The following is a 27,166-nucleotide window of genomic DNA, read 5'->3' as shown; positions in this document are numbered from 1 at the left end:
AGCTGTGGACCTCAGGAAGTTCACTTTTGTACATCTAAGGACCAATTTTAATTGAAAGAGGATAGAAAACAAAAGTAGCTTACAAGAATTTGGCAGGGAAAAACTCCAAAGTGTTATTTACTTTATAAGTTTAGGAACATGTTCTGGCTTAGAGAGGAGAAATCGGGACCTAAATGATAACATAAGCTGGAAGCAAGGAGACTCCTCAGGGATTTTCAAGTCCTTAGAAAAACCAAACTTTAGTATGAATAGAACAATAGAATGAATTTCAAATGGAATTCAACTCAAGTCTACTTTTCAGTTTCTGCATATTAGCAATTTATTTTATTTTTGAATATCACAAACTTCAGTCAGAATACTTTTAAAAATATTATTCTGCATGCATTTAACAAATCTGACAAAAGGAGAAGTCTCCAGTTTACTTGCACTATGACTATGAAGTTTTAACTGAACAGCCAATTAATAGATATTTAAAAATCAATAAGTACATGTAACAATGAAAACTCTGATGCATTCATCTCATGGCATCCTACCACTATGCACATGTTCATATTACACTACTAGTAATTACCCTGAAGCATAGGCAAGTGCAGATAGAGGAATCTCCCTAAAAAGCAAGTTTAAGGGATTAAATATCATCGTCGTCATCACTACTTAGGACAAAGCTGCTGTCTGTGGACAGGGGCCCTTCTTCCTTAACATTTCCCAAACTACCCATAGTCTCCTTCTCATCAGACTCATCAAACAACTTCTCACTAGAATCCTCATCAAACAACTTCTCATTGGAATTGTCATCTTCGAACAACTTTTCATCTGCATCTTCATCTTCCTTTTCATCTGAATCTTCAAACAGCTTTTCATCTGCATCATCTTCCTCCTCCTTCTCATCAGCATCTTCAAGCCCTTTTTCATCTGCATCTTCATCGTTTTTGTCATCTGACTCATCATCGAACACTTTTTCGTAAGTTTCTTCCTCTTCTTCCTTTTCATACGACTCTTCAAACTCTCTCTCAGAGCCTTCCTCATCTAACACTTTTTCAGAGCCATCATCTTCAAATTCTGATTTTTCAGAGTCATTTTCTTCTAATTCTTTTTCAAGAACATTTTCATTAAACTCTTTTTCAGAGTCATCCCCATCAAATTCTTTCTCAAGACCATTTTCTTCAAATTCTTTTTCAGAGCCGTCTTCAAACTGTTTTTCAGAGCAGTTTTCTTCAGAGTCTCTTTCCAAGTCATCTTCAGACTCCTTCTGAAGGCCACCCTCCTCTTCAGACTCCTTTTCAGGGTCATCTTCATCAGATTCTTTTTCAAGACCGTTCTCTTCATAATCCTTTTTGGGTCTCTTCCTGTTAGCTTCTCTTTCACGGCCATTCTCTTTGGACTTCTTTTTAGGACTGCCTTCTTCAGACTCCCTTTCAGGGCAGCCTTCCCCAGACTCTCTTTCGGAGCAGCCTTCCTCAGACTCTCTTTCAGGGCAGCATTCTTCAGGCTCTTTTTCAGAGCCACCTTCTTTAGCATCTTTTTCAGAAGCACTTTCTTCACATTCTCCCCCATCTTCAGTTTTTTCAAACTTCTTTTCATCTACAGCTTCTTCAACTGCCATTTCATTTGCAGCTTCTTGAGCATTCATTCTAGATGTGCTAGGGTGCTCTGAAAAATGCCTTACTCTAGAAGGCCCTGCTCTTTCTGAAGCAGAAACGGAATCTGAACGCCAAAAGCCCCTGTTGGGCTCGGGAGTGTTGAGGAAATTCTCCCATCCTCTCAGCCTTTCCTCCCTTTCTCTTGAGGTCTCTTCCACCTGTGCATAAATGAAAACAGCCATTAAAATAAGTTTTGGCAAAAAGAAGTAACAACTTTTCTGAGCATTTCTAATACTGAGGATAATATCCTGATTTTATAAGGCATCTCTTTTAAGGAAATCAAAGCCATTCTCCATCTTTCAAACATGATGACGATTCAAAAATCAGCTTTACATCTTGATTTACTAAAGTCAACCTTAAATAAGTTCGGCAGATGTCTCATTTCTTAAAAAGTTAGTACTTGAACTCTGTACATTACAAGGAAAAATATTTTGGTTCATTAAGTTCTTTTCTTATCACTATTCTGAGCAAAATATTAGACTTATCAATTGAAGGACTGAAACATTTTTCTTTCTATCCTCTGAATGACAAGTATGATTTAAAATAAGTATTGTTACATTAAACAGATTAAACAGAACCCAAAACTTAATCTGAATGATGGTTAATCACTATTCCCTGGTAATGAAACAATTCATATGCCCTTGACAGTTACAGGATTTACCTGATAATCTGTAGTCCCATCCCACGCTTGGGCAGTGATTTGACGGCCACCAAACCACCTTCCATCAAGGGTTTGAATACAATAATCAGCTTCCTCTGGATTCCTGAAGGACACAGAGGCCACACCATCTGGATGCCTCTAGAAAGACAAGGAAGAAAAAGGAATAAGCGAGAAGATTAAAAATAAAACATGCATTTTAAAAAGTAGGTAAGTAATAGTGTTCATTCTATTAATGTGAGTTAGAAGAATTTATGTATGAAGTCTTTCCTCCTGTTCACCCCAGGCATTGACCCGCAGCTATCTGCTTAACTTAATCTTGTCTAACAAGAACCAAGCACAATGTCCACGAAAATGTTTCTGCTGACAACATTCTCTAACAAGGGCAGAAAAGGATAATAGTTAAAGAGTGTAGACTCTGAAGTCAGATAGCCCTGAAATTAAATTCTGGCTCTGGCACTTACCAGGTGGATAACCTTGGGCAAGGTACTTGATCTCTAACGTTTCAGTATCCTCATCTGTAAGATGGGTATAATAGTACCTACCTACCTCAAAGGATTGTGAGGAATTAAATGCAGTAACACACAACACAGCTAATAGTACACAGTCAAAAATATTGGCTCTTGTAATTATGATGTGTCAATTTTAGAAGTAAAAAAAGAATGAGGAGAATATTCAGGAGAATATTTTTCCCGATTATTCTTCTAAAAATATGGAGGAGGGGAACAATTCACAAAGAGGGGAAATATGGACAAATAGGGAGCCACAAGGTGTCAGTATAAGGGTAAAATATCTTTCTTATAATTTCTATCACCTGATCATCTGCTCTACAGTGACAATAAAGGAAAATTTCAAGGCATGCCAACTCTATCAAAGCCTTGACTTGTAATCTATGTTCATCTAATTACTACCAACAGATGATTACCACTAGCTAGCAGACCTACTACATAAAAACATTAATCTAAAATTTAGGGACATACTGACATCTCATAATAACTTATTAGACTGGAAGAATGAATGCTTTAGGATTAATTCATCCATCTTTGAACTTACATCAAAGAGAAGGAGTTTCTTAATTTGTCCAAACTTTGAACACTCTACTCGAAGGTCTTCTCTGATCTCATTCAGCACCAATGGATCATCCTGCAAAAATACACATGATTAAAATGGGTTTGCCTCCTCCTGTAAGTATAAATCCTGAGAATCGATTTTCTTGCTCTGACAAAGTGACAAAAAAGACTTCGTTTAAGATTAGTTATGTTTGTCTGCAGTCTACAAAATGAAAAAAAAAATCAAAGTTAAATAAAGTTATACCACAATGGCTATTGCTACCACCACAGGTCTGGCCTGCTTTAAGATGGAGGAAATGGACAGGATTAGCAAGCAGCAAGATTCCTCAGTAGCAAAGGAGAGGGAAGGGAAGTGGAAATGGAAATCCCGTATACCGGCAGCTGTAAGGCTCTTAGAAGTCCAGTGGCACATATAGGAAAGAGCCAGCTTATTCCTATATTCTGTACAGGTACCATGATTGTACTATGAGAGCCCTTTGCTTTGTGTGTTGTGTTGTAATGGATAGGTATGTCCTTTTCATTGACTAAGTGTTCTAAGAGTGTTTTTCATGTTTCCAAGATCCTATCTTAACTAACTCACAGAGTAAACCTTCCCTATTCGGATTCCTGTTCATCTTGTCTCCTCCCGCATGACAACAGAACCACACAAATGAGGTGTTATTGAGCACACCACAAAACTCGTTCTTAAATGTTGCTTTCCTGCAACCATGAACATATTAAGAACACGCAAGCACTGCTGCTTCTATTGGTCCTGAGTTCAGGTGGACACTGCCCCCCTCGATGCACACAACTCTCCTCTACCACAACAAAAGGATTTAAAATTTCCTGTGGGAATCAACAAACAAATCTTTCTCCAAGTCTCAATTCATAATGGCTTATAAAAAGTTCAATTACAACTTGAATTTCAACTACATACAAATATAAACGAGGATATCCTATCTATGAATTTCTACTGAAGTAGACTTCTACTTTCTGGAAAAAATTTGTATTTATCTATCACAGTTCTGTTTTTCTCCCTAGCTACAAGGGAACTGTAAAAAACTACAAAGAAGTGGCTTTGCCCCTCTCAAGTTCTCTCCAAAAAGCAAAAATAAACAAATGGTAGTAGACAGTAATTGAAATGAAGTTTGAAAAACAAAAATACACAATTCTATCCATTTGCACAAATCTGAGGCTTCTAAAACTATAGCTGGCAGGACTCTGGATTTTCCCCACTTATAAAATCTAACTTTGGAGAAGACAAATTCTATAATCTGTATAGAATTATCAGACCTAAGAGGAATGGGGAAAGGAACCTGAGTCATTTGGTGAAGTCATTTGGTGGCTTTTGGGAGTATTTGTGCCTGGTTAGCTCCTATTAGATTGTGTAGTTTCAGAGGACAAGAATCTTGCTTTGCTGAGTTTCATGTACCTCACAGAACCTAGCACACAGTCTTTTACGCAGAACGAACAGTGAATGAAAGCTTTTCCAGAGTTTGATAAACTGTTCTTAACACCTCTATTTTATTCAACAAGGGAAATCAGGATTACATTAATAACAAAAACTATCTCAAAATATTTAACAAATTTTACATTTAAATGTGATGCCACTGGGGACCACCACCTTTATTTCTATACCTAAGTCTCAGTGCTTTTCCTACAAGGGCATAAAATCTTATTCAAAGTCTTCCCAGACCTCCATTTTCATCTATGCCAGCTTGAAAAAAGCTATAGTTAACCTGAAGCTTAAAGGTAAGTTAATAATCCCCCTAGCTAAACATAGAAATTTTCTAAAGATAAAGCTTTGCAATAAACCTGAGACTAAAACCAGACTGCTACACTGAAACTACAATCAACTCTTATAATTTATTTTTATCCAGGGTGGTGTTTTGTTTGTTTCTCCTGGAGAAAGTAAACCATATTTATCCTTCCTTTCCAATCTAAACCTGTGTTGTCCAATACGGTGGTGGTCACATATGGCTACTGAGCACTTGAAATGTGGCTAGTCCAAACTGAGGCATGCTATAAGTGTAAAATGCACACTGGATTTTGACAACTTAGTATAAAACAGTATAAAAGAAGAATGAAAAATAGCTCACTAATATTTTTTATATTGATTACATGTTGAAATGATAATATTTTGGCAATATCGGGTTAAATAAAATTCATTATTAAAATCAATTTCACCTGTTTCATGTTACATGTGTCATCGTGGCTACTAGAAAATTTATATTACACATGTGGCTCACATTGTATTTCTATTGGACACATCTAGTATACACAGTGAGGCACCTGCCTTGGCATCTCATCTCTTGGAGTTCAAATTTGCCAGATAATGTATTTTTTAAAATAAAGTTTCAACTTACTGAAGACCCTCCTAAGTTACAAAAAAATATTATCCTTCATTTTCACTGTCCACCTTGATACCAAAAAGTATTTTTAGGTATGCTGCTTTCTAACACTGGTCAACTTCTTGGAATGAAATTATACTGCACTCTCCAAAATCTGATTTTTTTTGATGCCCCAGGTAACCTGACAAATTCAGTTTTTATTTTATTTCCACTAAGAAGCTCAATTCTGATGTTCATTCTTTAGGTTCCTATGGTACCTTCAGTCAAATCAAAAACTCCCCAAAAATGTCCAATGAAAGGTTTCTCTGTTGAACACTTCTGTAATAAGTTACATAATGTCTATACCAGTGCTATCTGATAGGAGTTTCGGCAATGAGGGAAATACCATATAGCTGCATTATCCAATATGGTAGCCACTAGCCACATGTGGCTCATGTAAATGAGGAAATCTGATTGCAATTTAATTTTAATTAAATAACCACATGTGGCTACAGCATACCATATCAGACAGCACAGGTCTAATACAGATACACTTTGAGGTTCAGGCTCACAGAAAAACTCAACAAAAACCAAGACTGTCTGAAGTCCCTCTTGACAGGCTCTCATTGGACCATGTGAAACCAGTTGGAAGGGCAAACTAAGCACTGTTTCTGAAATGACTTAAGGCTCTTGGGATACTGTGTTGAAATGTATGTACTCTGCATATAGAAAGAACATGTCTTTTTGGGATCACCCCAAAGAGGGTGGAGTGTGGTGGTTTGAAAGCTGTAAATACCCCAGAAAAACATGTTCTTAAACTTAATCCATTCCTGTGGGTGTGAACCCATTCTGAGCTGGATCTTTCGATGAGGTTACTTTAATTAACCCACCTCAATCAGGATGGGTTTTAATCCTATACTGGAGTCCTTTACAAGCAGAATGAGATTCACACAGAGAAAGCCACTGGAAGCAAGAAGCAAAAAGTCAACAGAATCCAGGAGAAAAGGTAGAGAACAAGAGAGGCTACCATGTGCACTGTTATGTGACAGAGGAGCCAAGGAACAAGGATCTCTAGTAGCCAGCACCAGAGTGTCACAGTCTTCAGGGAGAAATCATCATCTTGATGATGCCTTGACTTGGACTTCTCCAGGCGTCAAAACTAGCCAATCTATTGCGTGGTATTTGCTAGAGCAGCTGTTCTGGTTTGCTAAAGCTGCCAAAATGCAATATATGAGAAATGGATTGGCTTTTACAATGGGGGTTTATTAGTTCACAAATTTACAGTTCTAAAGCCATGAAAATGTCCAAATTGAGGCATCAAGAGGTAGATACCTTCTCTGAGGAAAGGCCAATGGCGTCCAGGGTTCACCTCTGTCACATGGGAAGGCACACAGCTGGCTCTGCTGAACCTTCTTTCCCGGGTTTAGCTTCTGGTTTCAGTGGCTTTCTCCAAAATGTCTCTGTGCATCTGTCTCAGCTTCTCTCTCTCGGCTCCTGTGCATCCTTGCTTGTTTCTCCTGAGGCATTTCTTTCTAAGTGTCTGGGGGTCCTCTCTTAGCTTCTCTGGGGCAAACTCTGGATTTCATCTCTTAGCTTCTCTTCTGGTTCTGGTTTCAATGGCTGTCTCCAAAATGTCTCTGGGTGTTTTCTCTCTCAAGCATCACTGGGTCTGTGTCAGCTCTAAGCTCTCTCTCCCTGAGCCCTCTAAATGACTCCAGTAAACTAATTAAGACCCACCTTGAATGGGCAGGATCACATCTCCATGGAAATAACCTAATCAAAAGATCCCACCCACAATAGGTCTGCCCCCACAAGAATGGATTAAAACAACACGGCTTTTGTGGATTCAAACCAACACAGCAACCAAGGAAGTTAAAACAACCATCAAGGATTTCTTTGGTTGTGAATTCTGAAGCCCATCACTGCCAGGACAGAGCACCCTCCCATACTTTGTGGCATAAGTGTCTGAAAAGAAAACTTTCCTTCATTTGCAAAGACGTTAAAGAGAAAATGTTTTATCCACTCAGTAAACGAAAAGACTCAACTATGTAACAGGGGTTTCATTCAATCATTCTTTCAATTTTTCCTCATTCAGTAAATATATGTGGAGGGCCTACTATGTGCCAGGCACAGTTCTAGGCACTGGGTATAGAGCTGTAACAAGGTAAATAAAGTCCTTGCTCTCAAGCTCACATTCTAATAGAGACAAAACTATTTCTGATAATAAATTCTGAGGAAAATAAAACAGGATAATATAAAGGCTCTATAACCCCCAAATAAATTTATACCAAACAAATAAGGGTTTTCTTAAACTACCAGGAATTTGGTAAAATATTCACTGTCAAAATATTCACTGGTGGGAATTTGTTGGGGGCAAGGTAGAATAAATGCAGCTTTTGGGGAAAGAATATCTGTTAAACTAAGAGAAGCTAAACCTGACCAGGGTGATAGCTACACTCAAATAAGGTATATCAATAAGCAAGGCAGGAGGCAGAAACAAGAAAAGATGTAATTACACAACAGATTTCTACTTGCATTTATTAAGTTTGCTTTAAGTGCTTTAAATTAAGTTTGCATTTATATTCATTTTAAAGTGTTAGAAGGAATATGGAATGTGTGAATCAAGGACATCGAGTCACAGAAATTAATGTCACCTAATAAACAAATCACTTATTTACCAAGGAGATAAAAGGCAATAAATTATAGGAAATTTAAGGGCTGAATTTAGTAGACTAGATAACATGATCCAACTACACATTTCTTCTAAAGCCCCATCTGGCAAAGACAGTGTTTCAAAAAGCAACCCAGTGTGTGTGTTTTGTAAACATACTTCATTATCACTGCAAGTCTAAAAGAGTTTGCATGTTTCAAGTTTCTTCAGGATTTCTAATCAGAAGAGATATCAAATGACCTTATTAATAATCACATGTATCTTCCTGACAGCCTCAAAAGATGCCCACATTGCTATTAGCTAGGATGGAGCTCAACAGACTGTTTTGGGGCCTTCTCTGTAAGGGCTAAAATCATATTGCCATTTTGACCATTTAAAAGTGCAAAGGGAATAAGAATGGACTTTGGTTGTAGCTACATCATTTCTAAACCTGGAATTTTACATTATGAACATGTGTATCATATGTATAACTTGCTATCATTAATTTCAGAATCCAAGCAGGGAATAAAAATTAATTTTCCACTAATGATTACATTGGCCTATGCCAAAACACAGAGATAAGGAATAGAGGCAGAATGCAACAAAAGGGACTTTGATGGAAATTAATATTTATTAAACCTAATAGCTCATCTTCCTTTATTCACTTTTATCTACTGTTCTTGAGACCTTTACACGGACACTAAGTATTGTCAAGTCCAACTAGAAGCTTAGCCACTAAAGACTTCTTATAAAAATTAGGTCCTGAAAAACAACCCCCACTCTTTAAATACCAGGTGCTGTGTTTTATTAAACTAAGGTTTTCAGAAGGATCAAATCTCTAGTATCAAAGTGAAATTTTCATATGCCAAGTGTGAAACTCTTATTTTCCATCAAACTTGGCCTGTCCTTGTTGAACAGCACTCAAAATCCACATGTAACTCCCATAAACCTTTTAATGATAATTTAAAAAAATTTCTCATACATGTAGCTGTTGTTTGGGGCCACAGGATGGGTACTAATGTCTTACCTGGGAAACAATTAAAAGAACATTACGCTATGCTAAACAAAAGGAAATCAGAAAACTTAGACTGATTCTTGGCTCCATTTTCCTGCCTTGACTACTTCATGGACATGCAGGATGTGAGATGAGAAAGATGGGAAGGGGTATGCTTCAAATTTCCTTGAAAGAAAGTATACTGATGTTTCTATCAGTAAAAATACAGCTTCCTACCTCAAAATCCATAGGATGAAACATATTTTTGATGATGACAACTCGCTCATGGCGCATTCGTGATGGTCCAGCTCTCCTCTCAGGTCTCCAATCCAACTGTCTAAAATGCAATAAAGCAATAATAAGAAACTGTAAGTTTTGTTTCATATTTTGAAGGCACTTGAAGAGAGAAAAAAATGAGTTAATATAAATCCTTTATTGAATATTTAATAATGACAATTATTTGATTCCAAAACAATGTGTATTTTAGTCACCGTTCTCCATTCAGAGAACTTTCTGAAATAAAAATAATGGGCATGTGAAAGATGGACACAGTATGTGAAATGCCCAGAATATTTTTTTTAGAGCAACTGCTGTCTGATTACAAACATTCCAATGAGACTCCTAAAAAACTGCTAATTACTTAGTATTTATGGCTATTTAGGAAGATATACTTCGAGGTCAAAAAAGATTTTTAAATTGTATTGGTTTTTAGGCATTTAATGGTTATAAAAAAGCAAACCACACTGAAATATATAAAATTATTCATACTTTGTTAGTATCTTAACTTTTACTGATATTGTTTATAAAATTTGTAGGTGTCTATTTTTAAATACTCCAGTAAAAACATTGGAACATGAAAACTAGATGCTTTTATGATCATTTTATCATGCTTTTATGATCATTTTATCATGAGTTTAATCAGTGTTAGAAGTATTTATCATTTTGGCTAATTTTTTAATACGAGCATATTTTAAAGTTCACTTCACAAGCCTATTATTAACAGAAACTTGACTACATTACGTATATACTACATACAACTACATAGTAAATACAGTGACAAAACCTATCATTTCTAATTTCTAATGCCTACATAAAAATTTAACTCCTGTTGTAGGCAATTACAATCCACACTGAAAATAAATAAATGGCTCTGGTATACAAGATTAATCTATCTTATTTAATCGGATGTTCAACATTTTCCGAAGAGATGGTTTCTCTTATCTCATTTGAGCCCCTATTATATTACAAATAAACACCCTAGCAAATGAAAAACATCACTGCTGCCAAATCACTCTACTGTACAGATTACTGAAGGTTCCTGATGATCTAATGAGATTCTTTTAAAATGATTTGTAGGCATATTTGAAGGAACAAAATCAGGTGGCAAGTACCAAATATACACTTTTGGGATATTTATATGAAATCTTTTAAAAAGGAAAAAAAAAAACAATACAAACTTTTGTTGCAGAGACAGCTTCTTCTTGTAGTCTTTGCATTTCTTCTTCTTTTTTGAGGCGTCATATTCTCCCTTCAGTTGAAACTTGGCCACCTCGACATGTAATTTGTAGCCTCTAATTTCATCTTCATCCAAAAGTTCTAATGCAAGATCCACAGATTCCCTCTTTATAAAAGTACAACAAAATACAGTTAAGTCACACTGCAATGAAACTTCAGGAGATTTTTAGATGAATGAGGACTATACATACAATAAAGATTTAAATATAACCACCTTCTTCGGTCGTTTTGGTAGAATAAGTATCAGGAAACCTGTGTTGCAGAAACAGTATCCCTAATCAGCTATGCAAACTTGCGCAAGTTATTTAAGCTTGGCCCCAATGGGACTATAAAATACAACCAGAAAAGCCCTCATCACAGGGTTCTTGAGGGGATTAAATGAAATAATGCATGTAAATGATAGTGACTGGCACACAGCAGGTGTTCAATAAATTGTATTATTGGAAAAGTAACTTTGTCTCTTAGATACTCAATTTCCTCATCTACAGAATGAGGTGATTAGATATACGGGACTTCTGAGGTCTGTTCCAGTCTAAAAATTCTATAATGCCCCTATTTAAAAGACAGGATGACTTAAGGAACTGAGAACAGCATAGCCGGTCTTTAATTTTTTTTTATCAACCAAAATCTAGGTGTATAATAAACTGAGGGGTAGAGGATGATTATTTGACAACTTGTACATTAAATATATTTGTGGATTCTTATTCCTATACACAGGGGGCAGTTGTAAGCTCTACGCAAACAGTCAAAATTCTGAGGATCTGGGGAGAACACAAAAGGACAACTGAACTAAGCTGCTCACATCAAACATGGATTCCGGAACAATTAATTATATTCTTTTTGAACTCAATTTCCTGGTTTATCAATGTGCACTTTTATGAGTCCTATATTAAATACGTGAAGTTTTTCAAAACTCCTTTTTTTCTTAAAGTTTTTTTAATCCAATCACAGTCGCTAAGAATCTGTTCACAGATTTTTAATATTCTTTGAAGAACTTTTAAAACTCTCAAATCTCCTTACTTTGAACGTTATATAACTATCTTTCTAAACTGGTCGGGTTCATGTCCCATTACCATCATGTTTAAGTTTGAGGTCAAAAACCTCTGTCTCCTCAAAACCTCACAGCTTAATCCTACTCCCTTTTGATCCTACTGGAATTTGTATACTTGCAACACATGCATGGTGTTTGCACTGTTTTATAATTTTGATTTTACTCTTTATTTATTTTCATGTTCTAAAACATAAGTATATGTCATCGTTGTGCCTATTCTTCTGTACCCCACAATAATGCATAACACATACTCTTAAGATGACAGGTATCCCTGTGTGACTTATGGTACCGTGAACACATGAAGTCCTGCAAATTTCTGTTAATGCCACTCTCTCTTCTTTCCTCATTCCAAAAATATTTACAAGCAGTAAGTATAAGGTATCATCTCCCTTATCATCTAACTCAGGGGTCAGCAAACTTTTTTTGTAAAAGGGCAGTTAGTAAGTAGGCTTTGTGAGCCATTCAGTCTGTGTGGCAACTACTCAAGTCTGCCGTTGAAGTATGAAAGCAGCCACGGACAAATTGTGAATGAATATGTGGCTATGTTTCAATAAAACTTTATTTATACAAGCAGGAGGCAGGCTAGAGTTTGCCAATCCCTGGTCTAATTCATTAAGTGTTGCTGTTTTTTTTTTTTGGATTTTTAAAATGTGTTCTGAATTGATTATACGTATACTCTTAACAGATCTGTTTTACAGTGAGATTTTTTAAGACAAAAGGAGCACCTCAGTCATATGACTTATATAATACTTTGATCTGATTGACACATTTTCTCAAAAGAACAAGTGAACAAACTTTACCAGTGTTACAGACACAGGCCCAATCTGAAATTTCAGTTTTCTTCATACCTTGAAAAGTTCTTGGTCCTGGTTATCATCTAGTTACCAGTTAAAAATGGATATGAGAAACTTATTTGACAACATAACTAACCTTCAAATAACAGCAAAGCCCATCTCCTTTAAGATTTCCTTGATTATCTTTGTAAAGCTTGACCTTGAATTCTTCTGTCTGAGGATCTCTCATAATAATGCCAAATTTGGACATGAGCTGTATAAATTCATCCACTGTAATGTCTGGGGGCAAACCTGTAAGATTGATAAAAATAAAAAACATTTATAATGGCATCTACAAATATGGAAAGGGTTACTTAGCATTCTACCAATTAGAAATCTACAGCTTAGGTGAGTGCAACTTTCATTTTCTAAATGTATGCAAAAAACTCACATCTGGAGGTGGGGCAAGATGGCGGACTGGTGAGCTGTATGTTTTAGTTACTCCTCCAGGAAAGTAGGTAGAAAGCCAGGAACTGTGTGGACTGGACACCACAGAGCAATCTGACTTTGGGCATACTTCATACAACACTCATGAACACGTCGAACTGCTGAGATCAGCGAAATCTCAGACCGGGAGCCTCCCTACACAGCCCAGCAGCCCAGAACCGCCCTGGGGGGACGGCACTCACCTGTGACATAGCACAGTCATCCCTCAACAGAGGACGGGGGTGCACAGCCTGGAAGAGGGGCCCACTTGCAAGTCTCGGGAGCCATACGCCAATACCAAGGACTTGTGGGTCAGTGGCAGAGACAAACTGTGGCAGGACTGAACTGAAGGATTAGACTATTGCAGCAGCTTTAAAACTCTAGGATCACCAGGGAGATTGGATTGTTAGGGCCACCCCCCCTCCCTGACTGCCCAGAAACACGCCCCATATACAGGGCAGGCAACACCAACTACACACGCAAGCTTAGTACACCAATTGGACCCCACAAGACTCACTCCCCCACTCACCAAAAAGGCTAGACAGGGGAGAACTGGCTTGTGGAGAACAGGTGGCTCATGGATGCCACCTGCTGGTTAGTTAGAGAAAGTGTACTCCACGAACCTGTAGATCTGATAAATTAGAGATAAGGACTTCAATTGGTCTACAAATCCTAAAAGAACCCTATCAAGTTCAGCAAATGCCACGAGGCCAAAAACAACAGAAAATTATAAAGCATATGAAAAAACCAGACGATATGGATAACCCAAGCCCAAGCACCCAAATCAAAAGATCAGAAGAGACACAGCACCTAGAGCAGCTACTCAAAGAACTAAAGATGAACAATGAGACCATAGTACGGGATACAAAGGAAATCAAGAAGACCCTAGAAGAGCATAAAGAAGACATTGCAAGACTAAATAAAAAAATGGATGATCTTACGGAAATTAAAGAAACTGTTGACCAAATTAAAAAGATTCTGGACACTCATAGTACAAGACTAGAGGAAGTTGAACAACGAATCAGTGACCTGGAAGATGACAGAATGGAAAATGAAAGCATAAAAGAAAGAATGGGGAAAAAAATTGAAAAAATCGAAACGGACCTCAGGGATATGATAGATAATATGAAACGTCCGAATATAAGACTCATTGGTGTCCCAGAAGGGGAAGAAAAGGGTAAAGGTCTAGGAAGAGTATTCAAAGAAATTGTTGGGGAAAACTTCCCAAATCTTCAAAACAACATAAATACACAAATCATAAATGCTCAGCGAACTCCAAGTAGAATAAATCCAAATAAACCCACTCCAAGACATATACTGATCACACTGTCAAACACAGAAGAGAAGGAGCAAGTTCTGAAAGCAGCAAGAGAAAAGCAATTCACCACATACAAAGGAAACAGCATAAGATTAAGTAGTGACTACTCAGCAGCCACCATGGAGGTGAGAAGGCAGTGGCACGATATATTTAAAATTCTGAGTGAGAAAAATTTCCAGCCAAGAATACTTTATCCAGCAAAGCTCTCCTTCAAATTTGAGGGAGAGCTTAAATTTTTCACAGACAAACAAATGCTGAGAGAATTTGCTAACAAGAGACCTGCCCTACTGGAGATACTCAAGGGAGCCCTACAGACAGAGAAACAAAGAAAGGACAGAGAGACTTGGAGAAAGGTTCAGTACTAAAGAGATTCGGTATGGGTACAATAAAGGATATTAATAGACAGAGGGGAAAAATATGACAAACATAAACCAAAGGATAAGATGGCTGACTCAAGAAATGCCTTCACGGTTATAACGTTGAATGTAAATGGATTAAACTCCCCAATTAAAAGATATAGATTCGCAGAATGGATCAAAAAAAATGAACCATCAATATGTTGAATACAAGAGACTCATCTTAGACACAGGGACACAAAGAAACTGAAAGTGAAAGGATGGGAAAAAAATATTTCATGCAAGCTACAGCCAAAAGAAAGCAGGTGCAGCAATATTAATCTCAGATAAAATAGACTTCAAATGCAGGGATGTTTTGAGAGACAAAGAAGGCCACTACATACTAATAAAAGGGGCAATTCAACAAGAAGAAATAACAATCGTAAATGTCTACGCACCCAATCAAGGTGCCACAAAATACATGAGAGAAACACTGGCAAAACTAAAGGAAGCAATTGATGTTTCCACAATAATTGTGGGAGACTTCAACACAGCACTCTCTCCTATAGATAGATCAACCAGACAGAAGACCAATAAGGAAATTGAAAACCTAAACAATCTGATAAATGAATTAGATTTAACAGACATATACAGGACATTACATCCCAAGTCACCAGGATACACATACTTTTCTAGTGCTCATGGAACTTTCTCCAGACTAGATCATATGCTGGGACATAAAACAAGCCTCAATAAATTTAAAAAGATTGAAATTATTCAAAGCACATTCTCTGACCACAATGGAATACAATTAGAAGTCAATAACCATCAGAGACTTAGAAAATTCACAAATACCTGGAGGTTAAACAACACACTCCTAAACAATCAGTGGGTTAAAGAAGAAATAGCAAGAGAAATTGCTAAATATATAGAGACGAATGAAAATGAGAACACAACATACCAAAACCTATGGGATGCAGCAAAAGCAGTGCTAAGGGGGAAATTTATAGCACTAAACGCATATATTAAAAAGGAAGAAAGAGCCAAAATCAAAGAACTAATGGATCAACTGAAGAAGCTAGAAAATGAACAGCAAACCAATCCTAAACCAAGTAGAAGAAAAGAAATAACAAGGATTAAAGCAGAAATAAATGACATAGAGAACAAAAAAACAATAGAGAGGATAAATATCACCAAAAGTTGGTTCTTTGAGAAGATCAACAAGATTGACAAGCCCCTAGCTAGACTGACAAAATCAAAAAGAGAGAAGACCCATATAAACAAAATAATGAATGAAAAAGGTGACATAACTGCAGATCCTGAAGAAACTAAAAAAATTATAAGAGGATATTATGAACAACTGTATGGCAACAAACTGGATAATGTAGAAGAAATGGACAATTTCCTGGAAACATATGAACAACCTAGACTGACCAGAGAAGAAATAGAAGACCTCAACCAACCCATCACAAGCAAAGAGATCCAATCAGTCATCAAAAATCTTCCCACAAATAAATGCCCAGGGCCAGATGGCTTCACAGGGGAATTCTACCAAACTTTCCAGAAAGAACTGACACCAATCTTACTCAAACTCTTTCAAAACATTGAAGAAAATGGAACACTACCTAACTCATTTTATGAAGCTAACATCAATCTAATACCAAAACCAGGCAAAGATGCTACAAAAAAGGAAAACTACCGGCCAATCTCCCTAATGAATATAGATGCAAAAATCCTCAACAAAATACTTGCAAATCGAATCCAAAGACACATTAAAAAAATCATACACCATGACCAAGTGGGGTTCATTCCAGGCATGCAAGGATGGTTCAACATAAGAAAATCAATCAATGTATTATAACACATTAACAAGTCAAAAGGGAAAAATCAATTGATCATCTCAATAGATGCTGAAAAAGCATTTGACAAAATCCAACATCCCTTTTTGATAAAAACACTTCAAAAGGTAGGAATTGAAGGAAACTTCCTCAACATGATAAAGAGCATATATGAAAAACCCACAGCCAGCATAGTACTCAATGGTGAGAGACTGAAAGCCTTCCCTCTAAGATCAGGAACAAGACAAGGATGCCCGCTGTCACCACTGTTATTCAACATTGTGCTGGAAGTGCTAGCCAGGGCAATCCGGCAAGACAAAGAAATAAAAGGCATCCAAATTGGAAAAGAAGAAGTAAAACTGTCATTGTTTGCAGATGATATGATCTTATATCTAGAAAACCCTGAGAAATCGACGATACAGCTACTAGAGCTAATCAACAAATTTAGCAAAGTAGCGGGATACAAGATTAATGCACATAAGTCAGTAATGTTTCTATATGCTAGAAATGAACAAACTGAAGAGACACTCAAGAAAAAGATACCATTTTCAATAGCAACTAAAAAAATCAAGTACCTAGGAATAAACTTAACCAAAGATGTAAAAGACCTATACAAAGAAAACTACATAACTCTACTAAAAGAAATAGAAGGGGACCTTAAAAGATGGAAAAATATTCCATGTTCATGGATAGGAAGACTAAATGTCATTAAGATGTCAATTCTACCCAAACTCATCTACAGATTCAATGCAATCCCAATCAAAATTCCAACAACCTACTTTACAGACTTGGAAAAGCTAGTTATCAAATTTATTTGGAAAGGGAAGATGCCTCAAATTGCTAAAGACACTCTAAAAAAGAAAAACGAAGTGGGAGGACTTACACTCCCTGACTTTGAAGCTTATTATAAAGCCACAGTTGCCAAAACAGCATGGTACTGGCACAAAGATAGACATATAGATCAATGGAATCGAATTGAGAATTCAGAGATAGACCCTCAGATCTATGGCCGACTGATCTTTGATAAGGCCCCCAAAGTCACTGAACTGAGTCATAATGGTCTTTTCAACAAATGGGGCTGGGAGAGTTGGATATCCATATCCAAAAGAATGAAAGAGGACCCCTACCTCACCCCCTACACAAAAATTAACTCAAAATGGACCAAAGATCTCAATATAAAAGAAAGTACCATAAAACTCCTAGAAGATAATGTAGGAAAACATCTTCAAGACCTTGTATTAGGCGGCCACTTCCTAGACTTTACACCCAAAGCACAAGCAACAAAAGAGAAAATAGATAAATGGGAACTCCTCAAGCTTAGAAGTTTCTGCACCTCAAAGGAATTTCTCAAAAAGGTAAAGAGGCAGCCAACTCAATGGGAAAAAATTTTTGGAAACCATGTATCTGACAAAAGACTGATATCTTGCATATATAAAGAAATCCTACAACTCAATGACAATAGTACAGACAGCCCAATTATAAAATGGCCAAAAGATATGAAAAGACAGTTCTCTGAAGAGCAAATACAAATGGCCAAGAAACACATGAAAAAATGTTCAGCTTCACTAGCTATTAGAGAGATGCAAATTAAGACCACAATGAGATACCATCTAACACTGGTTAGAATGGCTGCCATTAAACAAACAGGAAACTACAAATGCTGGAGGGGATGTGGAGAAATTGGAACTCTTATTCATTGTTGGTGGGACTGTATAATGGTTCAGCCACTCTGGAAGTCAGTCTGGCAGTTCCTTAGAAAACTAGATATAGAGTTACCATTCGATCCAGCGATTGCACTTCTCGGTATATACCCGGAAGGTCGGAAAGCAGTGACACGAACAGATATCTGCACGCCAATGTTCATAGCAGCATTATTCACAATTGCCAAAAGATGGAAACAACCCAAATGTCCTTCAACAGATGAGTGGATAAATAAAATGTGGTATATACACACGATGGAATACTACGCGGCAGTAAGAAGGAACGATCTCGTGAAACATATGACAACATGGATGAACCTTGAAGACATAATGCTGAGCGAAATAAGCCAGGCACAAAAAGAGAAATATTATATGCTACCACTAATGTGAACTTTGAAAAATGTAAAACAAATGGTTTATAATGTAGAATGTAGGGGAACTAGCAATAGAGAGCAATTAAGGAAAGGGGAACAATAATCCAAGAAGAACAGATAAGCTATTTAACGTTCTGGGGATGACCAGGAATGACTATGGTCTGTTAATTTCTGATGGATATAGTAGGAACAAGTTCACAGAAATGTTGCTATATTAGGTAACTGTCTTGGGGTAAAGTAGGAACATGTTGGAAGTAAAGTAGTTATCTTAGGTTAGTTGTCTTTTTCTTACTCCCTTGTTATGGTCTCTTTGAAATGTTCTTTTATTGTATGTTTGTTTTCTTTTTAACTTTTTTTTCATACAGTTGATTTAAAAAAGGGAAAGTTAAAAAAAAAAAAAAGAAAAACAAGGAAAAAAAAAGATGTAGTGCCCCCTTGAGGAGCCTGTGGAGAATGCAGGGGTATTGGCCTACCCCACCTCCATGGTTGCTAACGTGACCACAGACATAGGGGACTGGTGGTTTGATGGGTTGAGCCCTGTACCATAAGTTTTACCCTTGGGAAGACGGTTGCTGCAAAGGAGAGGCTAGGCCTCCCTATGGTTGTGCCTAAGAGCCTCCTCCCGAATGCCTCTTTGTTGCTCAGATGTGGCCCTCTCTCTCTGGCTAAGCCAACTTGAAAGGTGAAATCACTGCCCTCCCCCCTACGTGGGATCAGACACCCAGGGGAATGAATCTCCCTGGCAACATGGAATATGACTCCCGGGGAGGAATGTAGACCCGGCATCGTGGGACGGAGAACATCTTCTTGACCAAAAGGGGGATATGAAAGGAAATGAAATAAGCTTCAGTGGCACAGAGATTCCAAAAGGAGCCGAGAGGTCACTCTGGTGGGCACTCTTACGCACACTTTAGACAACCCTTTTTAGGTTCCAAAGAATTGGGGTAGCTGGTGGTGGATACCTGAAACTATCAAACTACAACCCAGAACCCATGAATCTCGAAGACAGTTGTATAAAAATGTAGCTTATGAGGGGTGACAAGGGGATTGGGAAAGCCATAAGGACCACACTCCACTTTGTCTAGTTTATGGATCGATGAGTAGAAAAATAGGGGAAGGAAACAAACAGACAAAGGTACCCAGTGTTCTTTTTTACTTCAATTGCTCTTTTTCACTCTAATTATTATTCTTGATATTTTTGTGTGTGTGCTAATGAAGGTGTCAGGGATTGATTTAGGTGATGAATGTACAACCATGTAATGGTACTGTAAACAATCGAAAGTACGATTTGTTTTGTATGACTGCGTGGTATGTGAATATATCTCAATAAAATGAAGATTAAAAAAAAAAAAAAAAATACCCAGATCATAAGTTACTAGGACTGAAGGAAATGTCAAAGATGATCTAAACTAATTGTTTTCAAATGTTTTTTTTTTTTTTTTTTGGTAAAGATGAAGAACTCTTGTTGAATGAAAATCTTGCCCAAATGGAAAGCAAATAAAGATGGAGCTGCTCTGGTTGGAGCCAAAAAAAAAAAAACCTCACATCTATAGAACTGAGTAAATTTCAGATTTTCCCGTATTCAAATATATATTAAAATCATGCTTTGCATAGCCTCTTATCACTGAATCTGAAGGGGCAAACTGTTAACTAAAACAGGCAAAAAGGATGGCATGCAAAATTTCATAAACTTTATTCTGCAATAAACAACAATCAATTACTTACTAATGTACACAGCTGAACAAAAAATAATGACACGATAATAAAAAATGGACTTCAGGAAAACTGAAAACTAAAAATTGCTTTGTGAAAAATCTCTAATCAAATATTTTCTACCCTACATTTGTTTAAAAAGGTATACATACCAGATACATATACATTTGTATTTCTGTCTTCTTCAACATGAAACCATCCTGAAAAACAAAATGAAATAAATAAAACATATGTAATAAAAGACAGTCACATTATGAAATCTTGACAATGTGGCAATTTCTTGAAACTCCCAGAAACTTTCTCACCTTAGAACAAGACAAACTAACTGAAAACACTGCCCAGCTTTCAAAGCATTTGAACCTTTTGACAGATTAGTTTCAGAGGCCTGTCTCAAAGAAAGATGTCTAGTTTCTCTTGGTTCTTTATGATCATGACACTAACTTAAAAAAACAACTCATCTTATTCCTTTGAAGCTACTACAATTCTCCAAAAAATTAACAATATATACACGCACTCACACACACATTTTTATATTTAAACTCATGTTTTTTGCAAGCTAGAACTACTTGCCTGAATCGGCTTTTCTTTTTTCTCCCCTCTTTTTGGGATCAGTGGGTTCAGGGGCTTTTTTTGGTGAAGGTTCCTCTACAGTCCTAGCATTCACATCTTGTACATTTGCAGTAGAGCTAGAGGCGCCATTATTAGAGAAGCCGTAATTGGCCTGATATGTAGCAATGAAATCTTCAGTGATCTAAACAAGAAATTCAGCACACACACATAAGAAATGCAAAATTACTTCCTCCCGTACAAAGTTTAAACTGTGTTAAATCACTGTATATTCAGTTATACAATTTAACATGGAGGTGTTTCTGTGGCACTTAAAGTATAAATGCAAGATTTGTCACCTTATATAGAAAACTATGCATAAAATGATAAACAAATAAGACATGGGCTCTTGGATTAGCAAAACAAATATCTGAGATACTATTAAGGCACTTTTAAGCAAAGTTGGTACCTTTTATAGTTGTTTCATTTATAAATTACTACCTCTACTTTAACAAAGCTACAAGTACAAATAATGAAGTACCAGATAACAACAAAACAGAATAAAAATCAATAATTGGTGGTTCCTCAGGAAGCTAAGTACAGAGTTGCCTTAAGACCCAGCAATCCCACTACTTGGGATATACCCAGAAGATCTGAAAGCAGGTATGCAAAGACATCTGCACACCAATACTCACAGTGGCATTATTCACAATTGTCAAAAGATGGAAACAACCCAAGTGTCCATCAACAGATGAATGGATAAAAAAATGTGGTATATACACATACGATGGAATATTATTCAGCAATAAGGAGGAATGAAGTCCTGAAGCATGTGACAACATGCATGAACCCTGAGGACATTATGTTAAGTGAAATAAGTCAGACACAAAAGGACAAATATTGTATGATCTCACGGATATGAACTAACACTAATATGTAAACTCACAGACATAAAATATAGAATATAAGTTACCAGGATATAGAAGGAAGCTAAAGAATGGGGAGCGGTTGCTCAGCATGTACAGAATGTTTAACTAGGGTGAACTTAAACATTTGGAAATGGACAGAGGTGATGGGAGCACGTTATTGTGAGAATAACAAGGCTGAATGGCATGTGAATGTGGTGGAAAGGAGAAGTTTAAAGTCATGTATGTCACCAGACAGAAAGCTGTAGGTTAAAACATGGGAATGTCTAACACAATGAATCGTGTGGTAGACAATGTTCGTGATTAACTGTACAAATATAAAAAAAACTTCTTTAATGAACTAGAAAAAGACATGCGACACTATTATAGAGAGTTAATTATAGAGGGATATATGGGGGAAAATGAACCTATTGCAAACTACCTACTATAGTTAACAGTAAAATTTTAACACTCTTTCATCAACAATAACAAAGGTACCACACCAACACTATGGGTCAATAATATGGGAGGATAAAGAGTATGAGATGATTAGGGTTTCCTTTTTTAATCTTTTCTGGAGTAATGAAAGTGTTCTAAATTTGATCATGCGGCTGTATGCAAAACCATGTGATGATACTATGAACCAGTTATTGTATACTTTGGATGGTTTCTATGTTGTGTGAATATATCTCAACAAAACTGCATTAAAAATAAAAAATCAATCAATAAATAATCTAACCACAGAGTTAATTTATCTTTTACTGTAAAGATACACAAATATATGTGAATCCTAAGTATTTAAATACCTGTATGCAGAGAGCACACAGACTGGAATCCTGGTTCAGTAAATAGAAAATGGAGCTAACAACTGTAAAACTAAATGCTCATTTTAACTATCACTAATTAAATCACATTATCATTTAGCATCAGAACAAGTTAAGGACAAACCCAACTCACATCTATCTACCTGGCTTTTAGGGAAGAAAAAAGCACAATGAAAGAAATGTAGTTACATCTTCATACCAGTCAATGTTAGGCACACGTAGGAATGGGGAAAATTTAAAACTCAAAATTTGAAGAGGTACGGGTTTCACAGCCTAAAATATCAAAGATAGAGTCACAAATGAATCCATTATCAGACTTCTGTTAAAAGTACTCGAAGGCTGAAATTTGCACTGAAGCCCGTACTACCAGTATAGAAGTGAAAAAGTAAATGTTAACAATTGGAAGGGATGGGCATATAAACACAAATACAAAATGGAAAAAAAAAAGTTGAAATAGAGTTTATTAAATAACAGTCAAGTTACACAATGGAGACATGTTTTTTTTTATTGGCTTGCCAGTTGCTGTGCTATTAGACTTCTTTTTTTTTCACCCATACGAGACTTAGATTAAGAGTACTTTTACCGCCATGCTTATAGAACTAAGTTTAAGACTAGTTATTTTTTTTCCAGGTTGAAATAAAATACCTAACAATTTCCAAGTACTCCAAATAAATATAGACAGATCTTTACCATACATATTTTGTGCATCTCTAGTCATAATCCTGTGGTTACATGTGGTTATAGAGTTCAAACCAAGGAAAAAAATTTAGTAGGAAAGAAAAGAGCGGTGCAGGCAAAGTTCAATCTTTATGTACGGATACATAAACGGCTACCTTTTTTTTTTTAATCACAAAGCTGCATTTTGCGCATGGTACATAAACTAAAAATGTGAATTCCCAGGATAAGTGGAATTAGCAACCTGAGATTAACAACTACTATATCTGTTCTTGGTATTTTTCCTCTTTGCAATAAAAAGCAGTCACCAAATATAACAACCAACTACGATCTTCACAGATAAAATTAATACGGCAGAGAAGAGACTTAATTACATTTGAGACATTTCCCTAAAGATTTATGTTCCTTTACACATCGGTTCTGCAATAGACAACGACAAAAAGAAACGTCACTATCCACGGGGGCTACAATCCAAGTCCTCATCAAAGAAAATGTAAAAGGAGTGTCCCGCAAGGCTGGCCAGGCGGGCCCACTATGCAGTGTCGCCCAAGCCACTCTCTTACCTTGGGGAACCAAGCCTTCTTGTCCAGATCCCACTCGTAGGGGGTGTCGGCCGGCTGCTGCTCAAAAGCCTCAGTTTCTTCGCCAGGATCTTCCCGGGCGCCGCCGTCCTTGGTGCCCCCGTACAATTCTTGCATTCGCAACTGCTCATCAAACTCATCGTTCCCATCCAAGTTGTTGCCGCTCATGTTTCCTACCTAGCCTCGGGGCAGGGTCCAAGCAAGCGAAGAGGCCTCGAAGCGAGATGACGCTAGAGGGGAGCAGATAAAGAGAGGTCCGCCGGCCGCCACACCCCGCCCCCAGACCCAGCAGCCCCCGGGAGGCGGGTGCCCCCTAGGTGGCCGCACCGCCCCCAGCTATGCCCGGCCTCCAGCCCGCGCGCGCTGATGCTCCCAGCTCGGCCGCGCCGCCGCCCACCTGGTTCGCTCCGCCTGGCTTCGGCGCCGAGGCTCTGTCCAGAGCGCGGCGGGAGCGCCCGCGCGCCGCCGCCACCGCTGCCGCCGCTGCAGCCGCTGAGCTGGACGGAGGCAACTGCGGCTCCCGTGGCAACGTCAGGAAATCTGCTTCAAAGCGGAACCCCGCTCAGGCTGACGCAGTCGCCATTGTGGACGCGTCGCGACGTCGCGGCTCGCGCCGACACGCCCACAGCAGCGTCCAAATGCGCCGACGCGCGGGCGTGCGGGCGCGGCGTGGGGTCCGAGGCGCGGGGGGCGGGGCGCCAGGGAGCGCGCCCGTCTGTGGACGCTTATTGGGCCTGTTTCCGGGTGGGGCCGCGCTCGGGGTTCCCGCTGCACCTCGGAGTCTCCGGGCCCAGCGGGTTCGGGTGGGTCGACCCGGCGTTAGCCCGAAGGCGTGGGAATATTCCTCCTTGGTGGGCGCAGGGGCGGGTTTCCAGGCGGCCGCCATCTTGGGAGAGTGGGCGGGGCGGGCAGGACCAGTCTCTTTCGCACTGGGAAAAAAATCGCATCCCCTTTGCCCAGAGGCCCTTCCCCTGCGCAGGAGCAATGTCTTTTTACTTATTATTTCCCCAGCCTAGGCGCCTACTCTTGCATCTTGGTAGCCTAAGCGCCTAGCACAGGGTGTATGGTGCCTAATGAGTGTTGAGTGCGTGAATGAACGAACGAAGGAAGGATGGGGTGGAAGGACCAACCTCCTTTTCCAGTCTCTCAATCTCCTCCTTTATCTGGGTCTTACCACCCTCCCGCTGGAAATAAACTCTGTGGGAAGCTGAGGCGGGGCTGCAGTTACCTGCATTTTGTCATCCAGGATTCAGAAGTGCTCAAGGCCCAAACTTAAAGGCACATCCAAGCATCAACACCGGCTTTAGTGGCTAACTCCGTAATTTTCTTTCTTTTAGAAAGACTCAGAATGCTTGTGCTTGAAGCAACTTTTTTTCAGAAATTAGACGTTGCTGAAAATGACGAGCCCATTTTAAGAGGTCCATATATGTATTTTCAATTCAGCGACTAGTTATTGAGCTCCTACTAAGTGCCAGGTACTGTACTCAGCCCTGGTGACCCAGGGGTTAACAAGACGGGCACTGCTCAGGGATGACAGGCTTATTTATGCAGGTTGGTAAATGATATACTAGACATACCAGATGCTTGAGAACAGCGCTTCTCAAACTTTTTGGTCTCCTAACCCCTTTACACTCAAAAACTATTGAAGACCTCAAAGAGCTTTTGTTTATGTGAATTGCATTTGTCAATGTTTGCTGAAAACAGACATTTAAAAAGTATTAATTCATTTAAGACTAATAATAAACTCATTGTGTGTAAATATAAATATAACCCAGATTTGAGGGTGGGGAAAAGCTTCCTAGAAGAAATTATTTCTAGTATTCCAGTGACCTTTGCTTCTAAACATAACAGTTGAGTGGGGATTCTAGAAAATCTTGCCTCCTCACATATAACAGCCTTGTGAATCTATGGTTTCAAACATAACAAGGTTTTTAAGTAGTAGTTTGGTTTTTTGAATTGCATTTCTTTTTCATAAAGTTCCCGTTCTGGGGGAAACCGTTAGAGAACTGAATTTACATGCATTTTTATTATATAGATAACACAAGTTTATTAGACTCATTTAAACATTGCTAAATGTTTCTTCCTGGATCCAAAAATAGTATACAGCTGTTTTCGGCAATGTGTTATTGGGCTCCCATTTCATTCCTGAGTGAGTTCACGGGTAGGTGTTCAATATCCTGCACAGCTCTACTACATGTGACACTCAGTGTCTGCTGTACCCACAGCCCCCTTCTGAGCAGGTGGCCAAAAAGGTTCCATATGCCTAGGTCCCATGTGACCCAGCCGCCTTGGCCCAAAGACTGGCCAGAGGCCTGTGAGGTGACCTGGGAGGGCAGCCCTGCATTCTAGCCTGGATTTGACTGAGCCAATATGATCCTCTCTCAGGGAGTTTGAGTATGGAACATACGGAGACATAGGTTATCAGGGTAGCACAGAAGCCAGGAGACTCACATAGGGAAGGCAGAAAGCAGAACAGGACACCTGCTGTTGAGAAGATCCCCCAGAAGTGAGAGGAGAAGCCAAGGCAACGTCAGTGGGTCACTGAGACCCCATCATAACAGGGTAATGGGGTTAGGAGCTAAGTACAGTTGAACCTGCAATGATGTTCTATTTGGCTATGAGACCTGACAGTTGTATTTCTAACGACATCCTTGGGTGGCATGGTTCCTGTTTGTTCTTATTTCCCTGTGTATTGTAGAATAACTCCCTAGTAACTGAGGTAATCTCCGTCTTTGCAACCTCTCTTTCTCAAGATTTTGTTTTGTTTTTCTTTTTTTTGCAAGTCACAGAAGTACTCAAGGTAACAAGCCAAGGGGGTGGGGCTGAAACTCAAGGACTGGAATGTAGACGGACCTCTCTGAGGGGCTACTGGACCTAGGGAGAGAAACAAGTTGGAGATCAGTCTATTTCTCTTTGAATATCTGCTTCCTTCTTCTTTCTCTAACTTTTCAAGGGTGATCTGTGTTGTACTCCTGTCCGGTAGGCTACAGCCTTCCTGGTGGATAAAAATGCATTAACCTACAAAAGCAGAAACCGCTGGCTGAAAAAGTCACCTATCTGGCCTAGGAACTCTTTCTGGGAAATTACTGAACAATACCTAACTAGACTTTTTTTTTAACGGCACTGTTAAGCCCACTCTGTTTGGAAATTTTTCTGTACTCACTTTCTGTAATCCCAAGGCTTAGTGGAAATGAAAGTAACTCCTTCTGAA

At 38.4% G+C, this 27,166-nt stretch overlaps 1 protein-coding gene across 2 annotated transcripts; it reads right to left on the bottom strand.

Moving 5' to 3' along the window:
• Positions 1-294: 294 nt before the first annotated feature.
• HTATSF1 (HIV-1 Tat specific factor 1) lies at positions 295-24,612 on the bottom strand. Of its 2 annotated transcripts, XM_037822278.1 has the most exons (10): positions 24,353-24,612; positions 23,938-24,185; positions 20,995-21,175; positions 20,577-20,624; positions 12,818-12,972; positions 10,779-10,942; positions 9,559-9,658; positions 3,352-3,441; positions 2,302-2,439; positions 629-1,798 (listed from the first exon to the last, which is right to left on the bottom strand). In XM_037822278.1, exons 2-10 carry the CDS (start codon positions 24,121-24,123, stop codon positions 629-631), a joined length of 2,232 nt encoding a protein of 743 aa, XP_037678206.1. In that variant the 5' UTR covers positions 24,124-24,185; positions 24,353-24,612. The 2 variants fall into 2 exon arrangements, with proteins under 2 accessions (XP_037678207.1, XP_037678206.1); XM_037822279.1 differs by lacking the exon at positions 24,353-24,612 and having other exon boundaries at positions 295-1,798; positions 23,938-24,123.
• Positions 24,613-27,166: the final 2,554 nt, after the last annotated feature.

Source organism: Choloepus didactylus, chromosome X (genome assembly GCF_015220235.1).
Source record: "Choloepus didactylus isolate mChoDid1 chromosome X, mChoDid1.pri, whole genome shotgun sequence".
Classification (NCBI taxonomy): domain Eukaryota; kingdom Metazoa; phylum Chordata; class Mammalia; order Pilosa; family Megalonychidae; genus Choloepus; species Choloepus didactylus.
The sequence above is the reverse complement of the archived record's forward strand: the minus strand, read 5'-3'. Positions and strand labels throughout refer to the sequence as shown.